Raw genomic sequence first — 12,255 nt, forward strand, 5'->3', positions numbered from 1 at the left:
TCTCCGAAAATAACCTACAATAGGAACTTGTTTCTTATACATGGACTTTCTTTCATCTTTGTAAATTCAGGGCCTGGCACAGTAACTGGTATGTAATGATAGGTTCTTAGTCTTTATTGAACGAGTGAACGAACGAACGAACGCATGAACAGGTGAACTACACACTCTTCATGCTGACCCTTTGGTTCGCCCAAATGACCAAATAGCACTCTCACCTTCAGCATGAATGATCTGGCCAAAGCCTGGCTAACCTGGAAGGACTGACCTCTTAACCTGGCTAACCTGGAAAGACTTGACCTCTTAACCACCCTATATTCTGCTGGATTGAGTCAAGAGAGGACAAGACGGTGAAAAGAGACATTTGCCTGGCTTCGGAAGTAACTGGGTGATAGGAGCAAATAAGCTGATGCAAGGAGAAAAACTGCCTCTTGGGGAGAAGGTCGGGGGTAACAGGCCTCACTATCACCCGCCTCTGGGTCCTACCTGACAAATCCTTTCTAGCGACTCGCCCACAGGCCCGACTGTGCTTTTCCAACCAGCCCAGGCCCCTGTGTACTATACGCTTCTCTCCCTACCAGGACGTTAGTAGTTTATTTTCTATGAGCCAGTGAGAGACCATGGAAAGATGAGGGCTCCACTCTGATAAGTCTCAAGCCAATATGGTTTGTGTTTCCAATACAGAAACAGCTGCTTCATGCCCCCCCCCCCGCCCCCCCGCCGCCAGTCCAGTATCAGCTAGTTCTGTCTTTCCACTGCTGCCATTAACACACTTGTTCTAACCAGCAGCCACTGGATTTTTCCATACTTGAGTGTGGGCAGCTGTTAACAAGAGAACACTTGCCCAGAGAAGCCAGCAAGCATGGGAAGGAATGATGACTAGGAACTACATGAAGCCTGTAGCACTTCCAGCTGCTTTCCACGTGAATTTATCAGTAACAACTCCACAGGAGAAGCCTGAGTGGGAGAGAAGGTGAGGGACTGTCCTAAGGTCATGAAGAGACCAAATCACTTGCAAAAGAGAGTTCCAGCCAGAGAGCTTACCTCACCCAATCTTTGTATCCAGGGAGGGAAAAGCCTTAAATGCTGGAGGGGCCGACACAAGGCTCCCCACAAGTCCTCTCCTCAGAAGTCCATTTTAAAAGGCCTCCTGGGACTTCCCTCGTGGCGCAGTGGTTAGGAATCTGCCTGCCAACGCAGGGGACACGGGTTCGAGCCCTGGACCGGGAACAGCCCACATGCCGTGGAGCGACTAAGCCCGTGCGCCACAATTACTGAGCCCGCGTGCCACAACTACTGAGCCCATGTGCCACAACTACTGAAGCCCGCGCACCTAGAGCCCGTGCCCTGCCGCAAGAGAAGCCACCGCAATGAGAAGCCCACGCACTGCAACACCCACGCACCGCAACCAAGAGTAGCCCCCGCTCACTGCAACTAGGGAAAGCCCGTGTGCAGCAACGAAGACCCAACGCAGCCAAAAATAAAATAAATTTATAAAAAAATAAATTAAAAAAAATAAATCAAAAGGCTTCCTGGGCCAGGCACAGAGCTGTTTTCTTAGTCTCTGCACCCATAGGTGTATCACAGGCCAGGGATGCACCTCTCTTGGGGCAAAACTCTTCTAGTCATTTGTAGGTTGAATTAGCGACTAGTCTTTGATGGGGCAAGATTCTTTTCTACTACCCCAGGGAACTGCCGCCAACCCCTAGCAAGTCTCCCAAGCTGAACGGTGGGCACTAGCTCCAGATGCCCACAGTGGTCAGAGTGCAGGGATGCGCCTGGACCAGGGAGACTCTGAGGGAAGACAGAAATCCTTTGTTCCTAAATAATGAATCTTCTTTAAACAGTAATAGCTCTCTTCTTCGGCGCTGCCTACAGAGCGGGCAGCATCTCCTACCCGGGATCATGGCTACCCTCAGACCACTCGTGAAGCCCAAGATGGTCAAAACCTGATGAACCAAGAAGTTCATCCGGCACCAGTCAGACTGATATGTCAGAATGAAGCGGAACTGGTGGAAGCCCAGAGGCATTGACAACAGGGTGCGCAGGAGATTCAAGGGCCAAAGGTTGATGCCCAACATCAGTTACGGAAGCAACAAGGAAACAAAGCACATGCTGCCAGTGGCTTCCGGAAGTTCCTGGTCCACAGTGTCAAGGAGCTTGAAGTGCTGCTGACGTGCAACAAATCTTTCTGTGCTGAGACTGCTCACAACCTCTCCTCCGAGAACTGCGAAGCCGTTTTGGAGAGAGCAGCCCAGCTGGCTACCAGTCACCAATCCCAACGCCAGGCTGCACAGTGAAGAAAATGAATAGACAGCTCGTGTGCACATTGTGTTTGTGTTAATAAAACCATGAAACTTGGCCCCCCCCCCAAAAAAAAGGCACACCAGTAGTAAAAAGCAGCTAAGGCATCTAGCGCTAATTGCCAGGCACTCTTCTAAGCACTCGCCCTACTTTACAGACAAAACTAAGGAAACAGAGAGGTTACTGTCCGAGGTCACACAGCTCTGAGCAGGGGGCAGAGCGAGGACTGAAAGCGAGCCCAGGCTGTGCTCTTAAGGACAAATTAGAGCTGCCCCTAGTCCCTCCAAGGCAGTCTTTTCAATTCTGGTAAGTGTATTGTCTTAAGTTTTATACAAAGAAATCCAGGTCAAACAGGCTGTCACCTGACCCAGAGTTAGTTGGGGGCGGGGTGAGGGTGGTCAGTTCTCTGGGTTTTGAGGGGAACGAGAGTCTGGTGTTGAGATCTGTGCAGTTAGTTGGGACAGTGGCCCAGGAAAGAATGACTAAGGCCGAGAGCAAAGCCCCTCTCTCTCCTGTGCCAGCCTCTCCCAGGGAGGGAAGTGTCTTTTGGAAGTGGGGTCCCCAGAAGGCGGTGTCTGAAGGTGGCATGGCTGTGCCCACAAGTCTCCTGTGTTTGCCTCCCTGCCCACCTCTTGACCCTGTGAGTTTCTCAGGCAAGCTCTCCCCAAATGGTGGCCAGATGGTCCCCAGCAGCTGCTGGATTCCTCACTGCCCTCCAGCCCTCTAGCCCAGAGGTCAGCGCTTCTCCTGACCAGTGTCTTGGGGTTTACTCTTCTTGGACCAGCCTGGGCCACATGCCACCCCGACAACAACCAGTGTGGCTGCAAAGAGCATGCAGATGAGCTCGGCCCGGGCAACCCCTTGCCCTTGGAAACAGGTCGGTGTGGCAGCCCTGCCTGGACTGCATGGCCTGAGGTGGGGAACATCAAGGCGCTGTGATGGGCCTGGCAGAGACGGGTCAGGGCAGGAAGAGACACGGACACCCGCATTTACCCAGAGCAGCCTTGCTGGAGGAGACCCTCTTAAAAGTGAAAGCATTTGCATTCTACAGCAACACTGTTTAATGTGCTGCTGTGAAGTTAAACACAGTGGGGGTGGTCTGGGCACTTACAAAAACAGCCATGCTTTTCAATAGTGCATTGAAATAGTGCATTCATGGGATGGCAGGTCTGGAGCAAAGACCTGGATTTCCACTGCGGCTCCACTAAAAGTAAGTCCCTGGGCTGGACTTGTTTCCATCCTCACAGAAGGGGAGCCTCACCTCCACCCTCCATGCCTCACAGGCATCTCAGGAGAAATATGAATGTGAAAGTGCTTAGCGCTGTTGCAGGAATGTTCAATCCTGAGCAAAATCCCTCAGGAACTGGGGCAAAGTGAGTATGGCCAGAAGTCAGTACGACAGACGACAAGTGCAGGGGCCTCTGGGGCCTTGGAGGACGGGGTGTCACAGGCAGCGCCGGGTGGGAGGGGAGACCAGAGGGCCACAGAGGGCAGGCTCCTGGGCTCGGGGGACTGACAATCACAGCTGAGAAAACACATACTTCACAGACTTGATACTTCTGCATCAGGAAACGGCACGAATGATCAGGTCTAAATAGAACAGAGAAGCACTGACCAGCAGAGAGGCCTGCGAGCACAGCGGGCGGGCGTGGAGCCGCACATCCCCGGGGCAGGACAGCTGTGGACAGAGGCATATTCCCGGCAGGCAGGGGACAGTCGGGCCGGCAAGAGATTGAGTGCTACCTCAGGGGACCACCCATTTCAGAGGCCCTGTAATTAGGAGACACACAAAAGATGGCGACATAGTACATGGAGAGAGCTGAAAAGGGTGAAAAGACCCGACTGCTACTATGTATAAAATAGATAACCAACAAGGACCTACTGTATAGCAAAGGGAACTATACTCAGTATTTTGTAATAATCTATACAGGAAAAGAATCTGAAAAAGGATATATATATATCTTGTGCTGTATACTGAAACTTACATGATATTGTAAATCAACTATACTTCAATAAAAACAAAAGACTTTGAAAAAAAATAAAAACAAATAAAAGACCCAACTGGGCGTGTCTGCACTCGGTCTCCGCAACAGTTCAGAGAACAGGCTGTGCTTACCTGCCCAGGCCAACCCTAATCAGAAGGCTCTTCATGGAAAAGACATCCAAGAAACCCATTCAGACTGTAAGGAGGAAATGCACCAGTGGCTGCTGTTCGCATCTGCAGTTTCAACACGGAAGGTAACCACTAGTTGGGGTTCCTCTTGTAAAGCTGCCACAGAGGTCTGGGGCTCCCCGAATCTGGCTGATGCTTGGGGTCTGCTAGGGAAGCACCTTCCTTAGGAGGCCTCGTTAACAAACTTCCTTGGATGGATTTGGGGACAGTCTGTCTTTAAAACAGCTGCTTCTGAGGGATCCAGATGATAGTCAAATTACTACAGGAGATTTTCAAGGAGCCCTTGTGCTACTTTTAAACCCTAATGTGTGTTTCTTGTATTTACTTGCTACGCACATATAAACGTCACACTATTCTTTTCCAACTAATACGGATTTTAAATTCTGCTCGTTACACCAGATAAACTTCTTGTCCATTGGAGTTATTTAAGGATCTGATAGAATCTTCTACAATCCTTTCTCTCAGAGCATTTATAAAATGCAAATATCAAATTTAAAAAAAAGGGGGGGAATCCCCTGGCGGTCCAGGTTAAGACTCCACATTTTCACTGCTGAGGGCGCGGGTTCGATCCCTGGTTGGGGAACTAAGACCTCACAAGACGCGCGGCTCAGCCATAATAATAAAAAATAAAACGAAAGGCAAGTATCCTGAAGACTGTGTCTGCAGGTGTGATTATTGCCATCCTTCTGGGTGGCTCCAGACTTAAAGCCATTTAAAGCCAGTTCCAACATGTCTCCTCAGAAGAGGCTCCCCAGACCTGCTGAGCGCTGGCTGAGGGCTGTGGACTGAAGGTGTGAGCAACGTGTGGACCAGCCTACTCTGGCCAGAGGCCATCACCTCCTGGAAGGGCAGCGAAGACAGTCACCACACACACAGCCTACCAGCAGCAGTTTCAGCCTTGCTGTAGTTGCTGGGCTGTTAAGTTCCACGAGGGCAGGGATCTTGTTTTCATCCCCAGTGTATGCCAGGCTCCTAGCCTGGCACACACAGGGGGATCAATTAAAAAAGAAATTTTTTTTTAAATGAATGAGTCCATTCCTTCTCACTAAGCGATAGCAACTTTGCAGAGTTTTCTTTGTTGATGAGGTGGGTTCCCTTCATCTCCAAGCTGGTGGCCCCCAGAAGCTGACCTTCTGTTCAGCTGGGACAAAAGGTAATGCTGGCGAGGACATTGTTAAAGGTCAGGCTGGGACCACGCTGTCCTCAGGAAGCTGGAACCATGGCTGCAGGCTCTTGTCCTCGCCCAGGGCCTCAGAAAAGCAGCACAGGACATGGAAATGCCCCATCTGCAGCCAGGTCCTGCCTGCTGTGCAGGCCACGGATCCCAGACGTGAGGCTCACGATCCAGAAGCCAGGGGCTCACGACACAGGGCACCCCTCCCCCTCGACCTCTGTGAAGACTAGTTCACAGCGGAGCAATACGTATCCTAGGCCTTTCTTCTCTCCGTTCTCATTTCCTCCCTCCTCTGCCCTGGCTCTGAATCCCAGGTGCTGCACTGACCAGGATGGTGCACGACAGCCTCGTGGGCAAAGGTGATCCTCAGAGGAGCAGCACACAGGAGCTCGTCAGGAAGGCAGACTCTCAGGCCCCACCCTAGACGTGGCTGCATCAGAAAATGCATTTTAAACAGGGTTCCTTGAATGAATCCCATGCACCCGAGACTTGAGAAGGACTGGGTTGGAGCATACGATCTTCATGGAGAAAACGACCACCTTAGCTTTCTATCTGCTGCTGAAACAAATGACCACAAATGTAGTGGCTTCAGATGATACTCATTGATTCTCTCCATGGTTGTGGTCAGCCGTCTTGGTGGGCTGGGCTGGGCTCTCCTCCGGAGGCTCAGGGAAGACTGGGCTTCCAGAATTCAGTTGCTTCTCCTGTTTCCACACGGCCCCCTTCATTATCAGAAGAGCAACTGGGTGTCTTCTCACGCTTCGGACCCGACTTCTGCTTCAGGCTCCCATGATTACACTGAGCGCTCTGGATGATCCAGGATATTCTCCCCATTTTAAGGTCAACTGACTAGTAACCTTAATTTCATCTGCCAAGTCCCTATTGCCACGGGATGCAACATAAGCACAGGTGTGACACCAGAAGGCAGAGGTCATGGGGGCCCCAATTCTGCTTACCACAGTGATTTCATCAGCAGTAGGTCCAAACCCGGATGAATGGTCTCAGAAGGGCACCCCAAGCGCTCTGAATGCTCGGTCATCTCTGTTGGCGTCTCTCCCTGCCACGCCTCATTTGGTTCTTCCTGCCTGACCCTTAGTTTCACTCCAGTTACCACTGCCCGCCCCCTACCCTGCCATACAGTCTCAACACATCTCAACTCCCTCCCACCCAAGAGAGCTCTTATCTGAGGGTGCACATAATTCTGCAGGAAGTCCATCCTTTCCACGCCATCTCAGCTCTTCTCAGCCACCCAGAGGGAAGACCACAAGGAACAAGGCTAATGCCAAAACAAGATGGCGCCCACGCCTGCCACTTCATGTCACCCCTCGCTCTCCCTCGGCTCTGGCATTAGAGACCTGGGGCTCTGACCTGCAGAACAGAAGGGGCGCTGGACACGTGAGTGTCAGCAGCAGGGTCTCTGGGAGCTCAGCACCACCCCAAGGTCACCTGAGCCAGCAGCCCTGCATACTCTCCAATTCCAGACAGACTCATACTTGAGTGGATAGAGTGGTCCTGTCTTCAAGCAAATCCAGAACTAGCGCTAGCCTGTCACTAGCTGGTTGGTCACCAGTCAAATCCAGTTTATTCTCATGAAGGCCCTTCTGAGTTATCCCAAGGCCGCACAAATAATCTGGAAAGAGAGGGTCAGGAGACATTCTCCGCTTTGGTTTTCATACTTAAATATCAGCCCTTCCCAGTGTTGACTCCCTAGTGAATTCTGTTTCTAAAAAGCAAGCCCATCCTCAATGGACAAATCCTGCCATCCGTGACAAGGGCTAAAGGCTGTTCCATGCTCCTGAGAGCAAATCCAGAAACCATTCCCGAAAAGTTCTGAAGGACTTATTTGAAGGACAAGTCACTGGAATGTGAGGAAACTGGTTTGTTCAAAAAGCAGACACACTGATCTCTGTGTGACCTCCAGTATGAAGGAAGCCCTCCTGGGAACAGATTCTCCCTCCCTGGAGTACCAGTCAGCCGCAGGCCGGTCTCGGGGAGGCGCACACGAAGACGCACGGCTCAAAACACAGCTCCTTCTGTGCGGGAACCAATGGAGCTAAAAAACTCCGAAACCAATGTAGCAAATTCTGTTGAGCCTTCTTTAAACTCCAACTTGACAAATTTATTAAAGCAAGAAAAGCCAAGGGAAATTAAAAATCCCACGTGGATGACAGTTTCAAATTCACCCATTTGTGACCCCCGCCCTCATACAAACCTGCTGCACAAGGCCACAGGCAGCCAGGAAGGACTTTCAACTCCTTCTCTACCACACCCCTCCCAGTGATAAACAACCCGCCAACGCAGCAGCGACACTGTACTTACCGTTTCCAGTTACCAGGAAGGAAACACTCCCGAAAAATCTGCAACCTCGAAAGGAGGGGGAGCCTTTGGAAACTCACATTTATAAACATCTACAGCATGTTGGCGTGGCATATATATTCTCTCATTTAATCCTCACAGCCCTGAAGGGTGGCAACACCCTCATTGTACAGTTAAAATGAGAACCGCAGCTCAGAAGGGTAAGTACCCTGCCTGAGATTTCCAAACAATCAAATGCAAATCAGGATTTAATGCCAATTTTCCCTCCCTCTCCTTCCACAATGAATGATCGGGGATTTCATGTGAATTTCTCTCTTCCAACAGACTCTACACAGAATCTGGGAAGTCCTCCTCACAGCTGTACCTTCAGTGATAGGCAGTCCTACTGGATTTCGTGAAGAGCACAGACCAGCCTTTCTTATCTCACTGCTGCACGTGGCGGGGAAGTTACCACTAAGAAAGGACAACGGGGCTTAAGTTATAGGACGAACTACACACGTTCGAGGTAGGGAGAGTTCATCTTGTACAGAAAACCCTACTAAGACACTATAATACAGTCTGAGTCTGTATGTCCAAATTGGGATTGAACTATACTGTAATTTGTTCCCTCCCACCCACGGAAGTGATCAAAGGGAAATAGAGTTCATTTGTATAAAAAAATTCCAAGTATAAAACAGCTTGGAGATCTACGGAAACTGACACATAATTTTCTTTGAGCTAGATATGTAACATACCTGTTGAATTTTAAGTATCAGCTAAAGTCAACTGACAGTTGAATCTTCTCCATCCAGTAATCAAACTAGTGCCAGACTCAACCGCTTGAGGATGCAAAGCTGATTGTCTTTAGTCCTTTGTCCCCTTGCTATTCAAACTGTGGTCTGTGAATAGCAGGCTAGGCATCACTTAGGAGGCTGCTGAGTGTACAGAATCTCTCCTATGGAATCAGAATCTGCCTGTTAACAAGATGCCCAGTGAAGCTCTGAGGAAAACCTGAAATGTAGCAGAAATGCAGACTCAAAGCACGTCCAGGGCTCCCTTCATTCCTAGTCACCCTTTGCATACAGACCCAGCCCCTTCCCATAATGACTGTCTCGGGGGACCTTTGGAATATCCCAGGCCCCCCACCTCCCTCACATGTACCTGCCATCATCTCAGAGCCTGTTCCCTCCTAGTTTAAGATCTTCAAGAGACCACGTCTCTTCATCTCTTTATCCTCAGAGTCTGGCAACTCATTACCTGGCCCACAGCAGGCTTGGGATAAAGTTGCTAAACTCCCCTAATTTCAACACAAAAGAGAGCCAGGAAGAGTTGGGTAGGTCAACTAAGGTCACAGGCAGTCAGGGGCCAAGCCACGACCAACCTTCTGAACCAAGGAGGCACAAATGGGACTCATGTCTATGTCCCTTTTTTCTTTCTTTCCAAAACCCACTCACCCATTTTGGAGATCTCAATTCTTGTCACATGTTCTGAGAACTACTTTGCCTAAGCTCATTAAAACAAAAATTCCACCCACACTATACTTCAAAAGATACAAAATTAATTGAATACTTAATTTAATGATATGGATTTCACATGAACCAAAGTTGACAGCTGCTGAGGACCTGTTCACACTTGGCCAACTAAAATGGTGTCCTGGTTGCAGCCCATGACACTGCTCTGCCATCACAGCATCTTTTCTCCTTGTTTTATACTCTTAAGAGATAGGGTAGGTTTGCTTTATTAACAACTCCAAGAACCATTTTCTTCAGTTGCAAAGGAGGCTTCTAAAATGAAAATCTGTTATCACTAAGATCTTAGTGACAGAGCAAACCTCCCAATGGGGCTGAGTGACAACTACCCAAGCGTTCAGGCTGCTCCTGGGCCACCAAGGCCCATCTGGCCAGTCAAGGCCACCCAGAGCACTCATGTTTCCTCCAGACAGCCATTCCGGAGCCAGCTGGGTTGGGTCCCACTCGTCCTGGCTCGCACCAACACAAAGAAAACCTCAAGAATATCAGCCCTGCCTTTTTTTAAGGAGAAAAGTAACAATTTTTAAAAATGGGCTTTAAAAAAACCACAGATCATGTGGGGAGCACACCTTTCTCAACAGAGGAGAAAGTAGCTCACATTATGACAAAGAATCATACCAAACACCTCAGACTGAAGGAGGAAATATTTCATGACACTAATCAGACAATGCTGAAATAAAACTGTTTGGTTGGAAGCTTTGAATAAGTTCCAAGTTTTTATATTTCACAATTTGTAGAGTCCACAGTCTGCTAAATAAAAGCAGTAGTAAGATTTCACAAACTATTATACAATTTAAATATTATGAATTTAACTCCATAAAAATTTAGGTGCACATATTCTTACTGGCTAACCTAAAAATGAAGTTTTTATCTATGGTCTAAAATACTTTAATCTTAATACTTTAAAAGATTTAGTTCCAGCACTGAAAATAATCCCATCACTCTTTTTGTTTGTTTTTACATGTTTTACAACAAAAAGGTTGTGCTCCTAGTCAAAAAGATCCACAGACTAATTCAGCATGTAAAAAATAATTTTACAAAACATCCAAGACAACCTTTCAAATCCACTTTTATTTTCCTTTTTCCTGCTCACATACAGAACTTCTCCACACACTGCATTTCTTGCAGCTATAAAGTCATTTGACGTTGGTCAGGTACCATTTTATCCCCTAAAACTTTGCTGATATCAAAATATGACAGTTAACCAGTGTTAAATCTATAAAATATTTACATAGCACAGCACATTAAGCTTTAGACACTTGGCAATTACACCACATAAAAATTGGACAAACCCCCATCCTACATGTTCAGAATCAGCTGTTCACAGTCCCTATCTGGTGACTGTACATCGTTCAAAAGGCAGCAGAGGCAACAGGCAGTTACTTTGAAGGATACCGAACACTATGGTGTGGAAGCACATTATGATGCTACCCCAGTGTCATGTACCACTCCACCTTTCTCCAAGGCGGTCTCATAATTCTGGAATGGCAGGTCCAGCTGATACAAAATGAAGACAGACAACACAACGTTTACTCTGTGGAGATATCTTAACTCCTACTATGGACGCATGGTGATTTTGAATACAACTCGTCCTAAAAACTTGTCACGATCATCCTGGTTTTTTAGGTTGGGTGATCCATCAATCTTGCACTCAACTGTGACTTCGTTTATGTCATTTCTATTATCAAAGGTGAGCTGGACGGCAACTAATGGCTGTAGATAGCTCCCCTGGCAAATAAAGGAAAATACATTAATTCAAATTCTGCAATAACTTTACACTTTATCAGGAGTTTGTTTATTCTGTAAAATTAAAAAAGCAAGATTTTAATTTAATAATTAGGTCTATTATTTTTTTAATCCTCTACCTTTTTTTCCCCTTAGCTGGATATTCATTTATTTTCACTTTAATTTTTATTGATAAAAGTGTTTATGACTATGAATTTTCCTCTAAGCACTGCTTTAAGTGTATTCCATAGGTTGTGATTATGTTGTGCTTCATTGTTTTTTAGATATTCTATAATCTTGGTTTGAGTTTCCCCCTTTCCCCAAGAGTTGATTAGAGAGTTCCCACCTCCTCCCTCTTTTGGAAGGGCCCTTTTATTTCAATAATTTCTAGTTTTCCTGCATTGTGATCAGAAAGTATTGTAATATATTTCTATTTTATGAAACTTGAGCATGCATTTTTTATGATAAAGTGTTGTGACTGTTCTGGGTGTCTGAGAAGGATATGTATTGTATCTATCTACATATTAGTATGTTTGATAAACATGCAGAAGATCTACCTCACTGATTATGTTACTTAGGTTTCTAACATCCTTACTTATGGTTGCTGTGTGACTTGGTACAAAAATATACTCAAAATTGTTTTGCCATCACTGTGGTTTCTAAATACAATTCTTCACTAAAAGGAACTAGGGGCTGATTCCAGGGCTAAGGCAGGGAAAGTACAAGAAGAACCTGGAACATCTTGTGGTACCAGAAAGTAAGGAAGTGCTATAGGAATCAAGGGAACATGTCTAAAGGACACAGGAGCCAGAGCCAGCCTGAAGGTCTCCCACCAGCCAAATCTGGGACAACATTAGCACCAAAATAAATGATTATAACATATAACCCCTGAATTAAATAAGAATCCGTGAGAATATACTGATATAAATAAATAAACAGTGGAGAAGGAAAAGCTCTTCCTTACAGTGGAATGCCAACTAGTAAATGGAAAAAGAAAAGATGAAATTAGAAAAAACATTTGAGAACAATTCTATTAGTAACTGATTGTGGAAAGAATT

General features: G+C 47.1%; 1 protein-coding gene and 1 pseudogene across 3 annotated transcripts in view; one reads left to right on the plus strand and one right to left on the minus strand.

The window, feature by feature from the left end:
- Window positions 1-1,870: 1,870 nt before the first annotated feature.
- On the plus strand, window positions 1,871-2,310 carry LOC309823366 (large ribosomal subunit protein eL32-like; annotated as a pseudogene). Its single transcript has one exon. The product of its transcript is annotated as a large ribosomal subunit protein eL32-like (transcript).
- An 8,195-nt stretch (window positions 2,311-10,505) lies between these two features.
- Window positions 10,506-12,255, minus strand: part of ATP1B3 (ATPase Na+/K+ transporting subunit beta 3) — a 57,988-nt gene continuing 56,238 nt past the window's right edge. For both annotated transcript variants that reach the window (XM_082655529.1, XM_082655528.1), the window contains exon 7: window positions 10,506-11,200. In XM_082655529.1, the coding sequence (XP_082511655.1) occupies window positions 11,030-11,200 (171 nt within the window). In that variant the 3' untranslated portion in view covers window positions 10,506-11,029. The remainder of the gene's footprint in view (window positions 11,201-12,255) is intronic.

The sequence above is a fragment of the Grampus griseus genome (genome assembly GCF_964374135.1).
Source record: "Grampus griseus genome assembly, chromosome: 5".
Classification (NCBI taxonomy): Eukaryota; Metazoa; Chordata; class Mammalia; order Artiodactyla; family Delphinidae; genus Grampus; species Grampus griseus.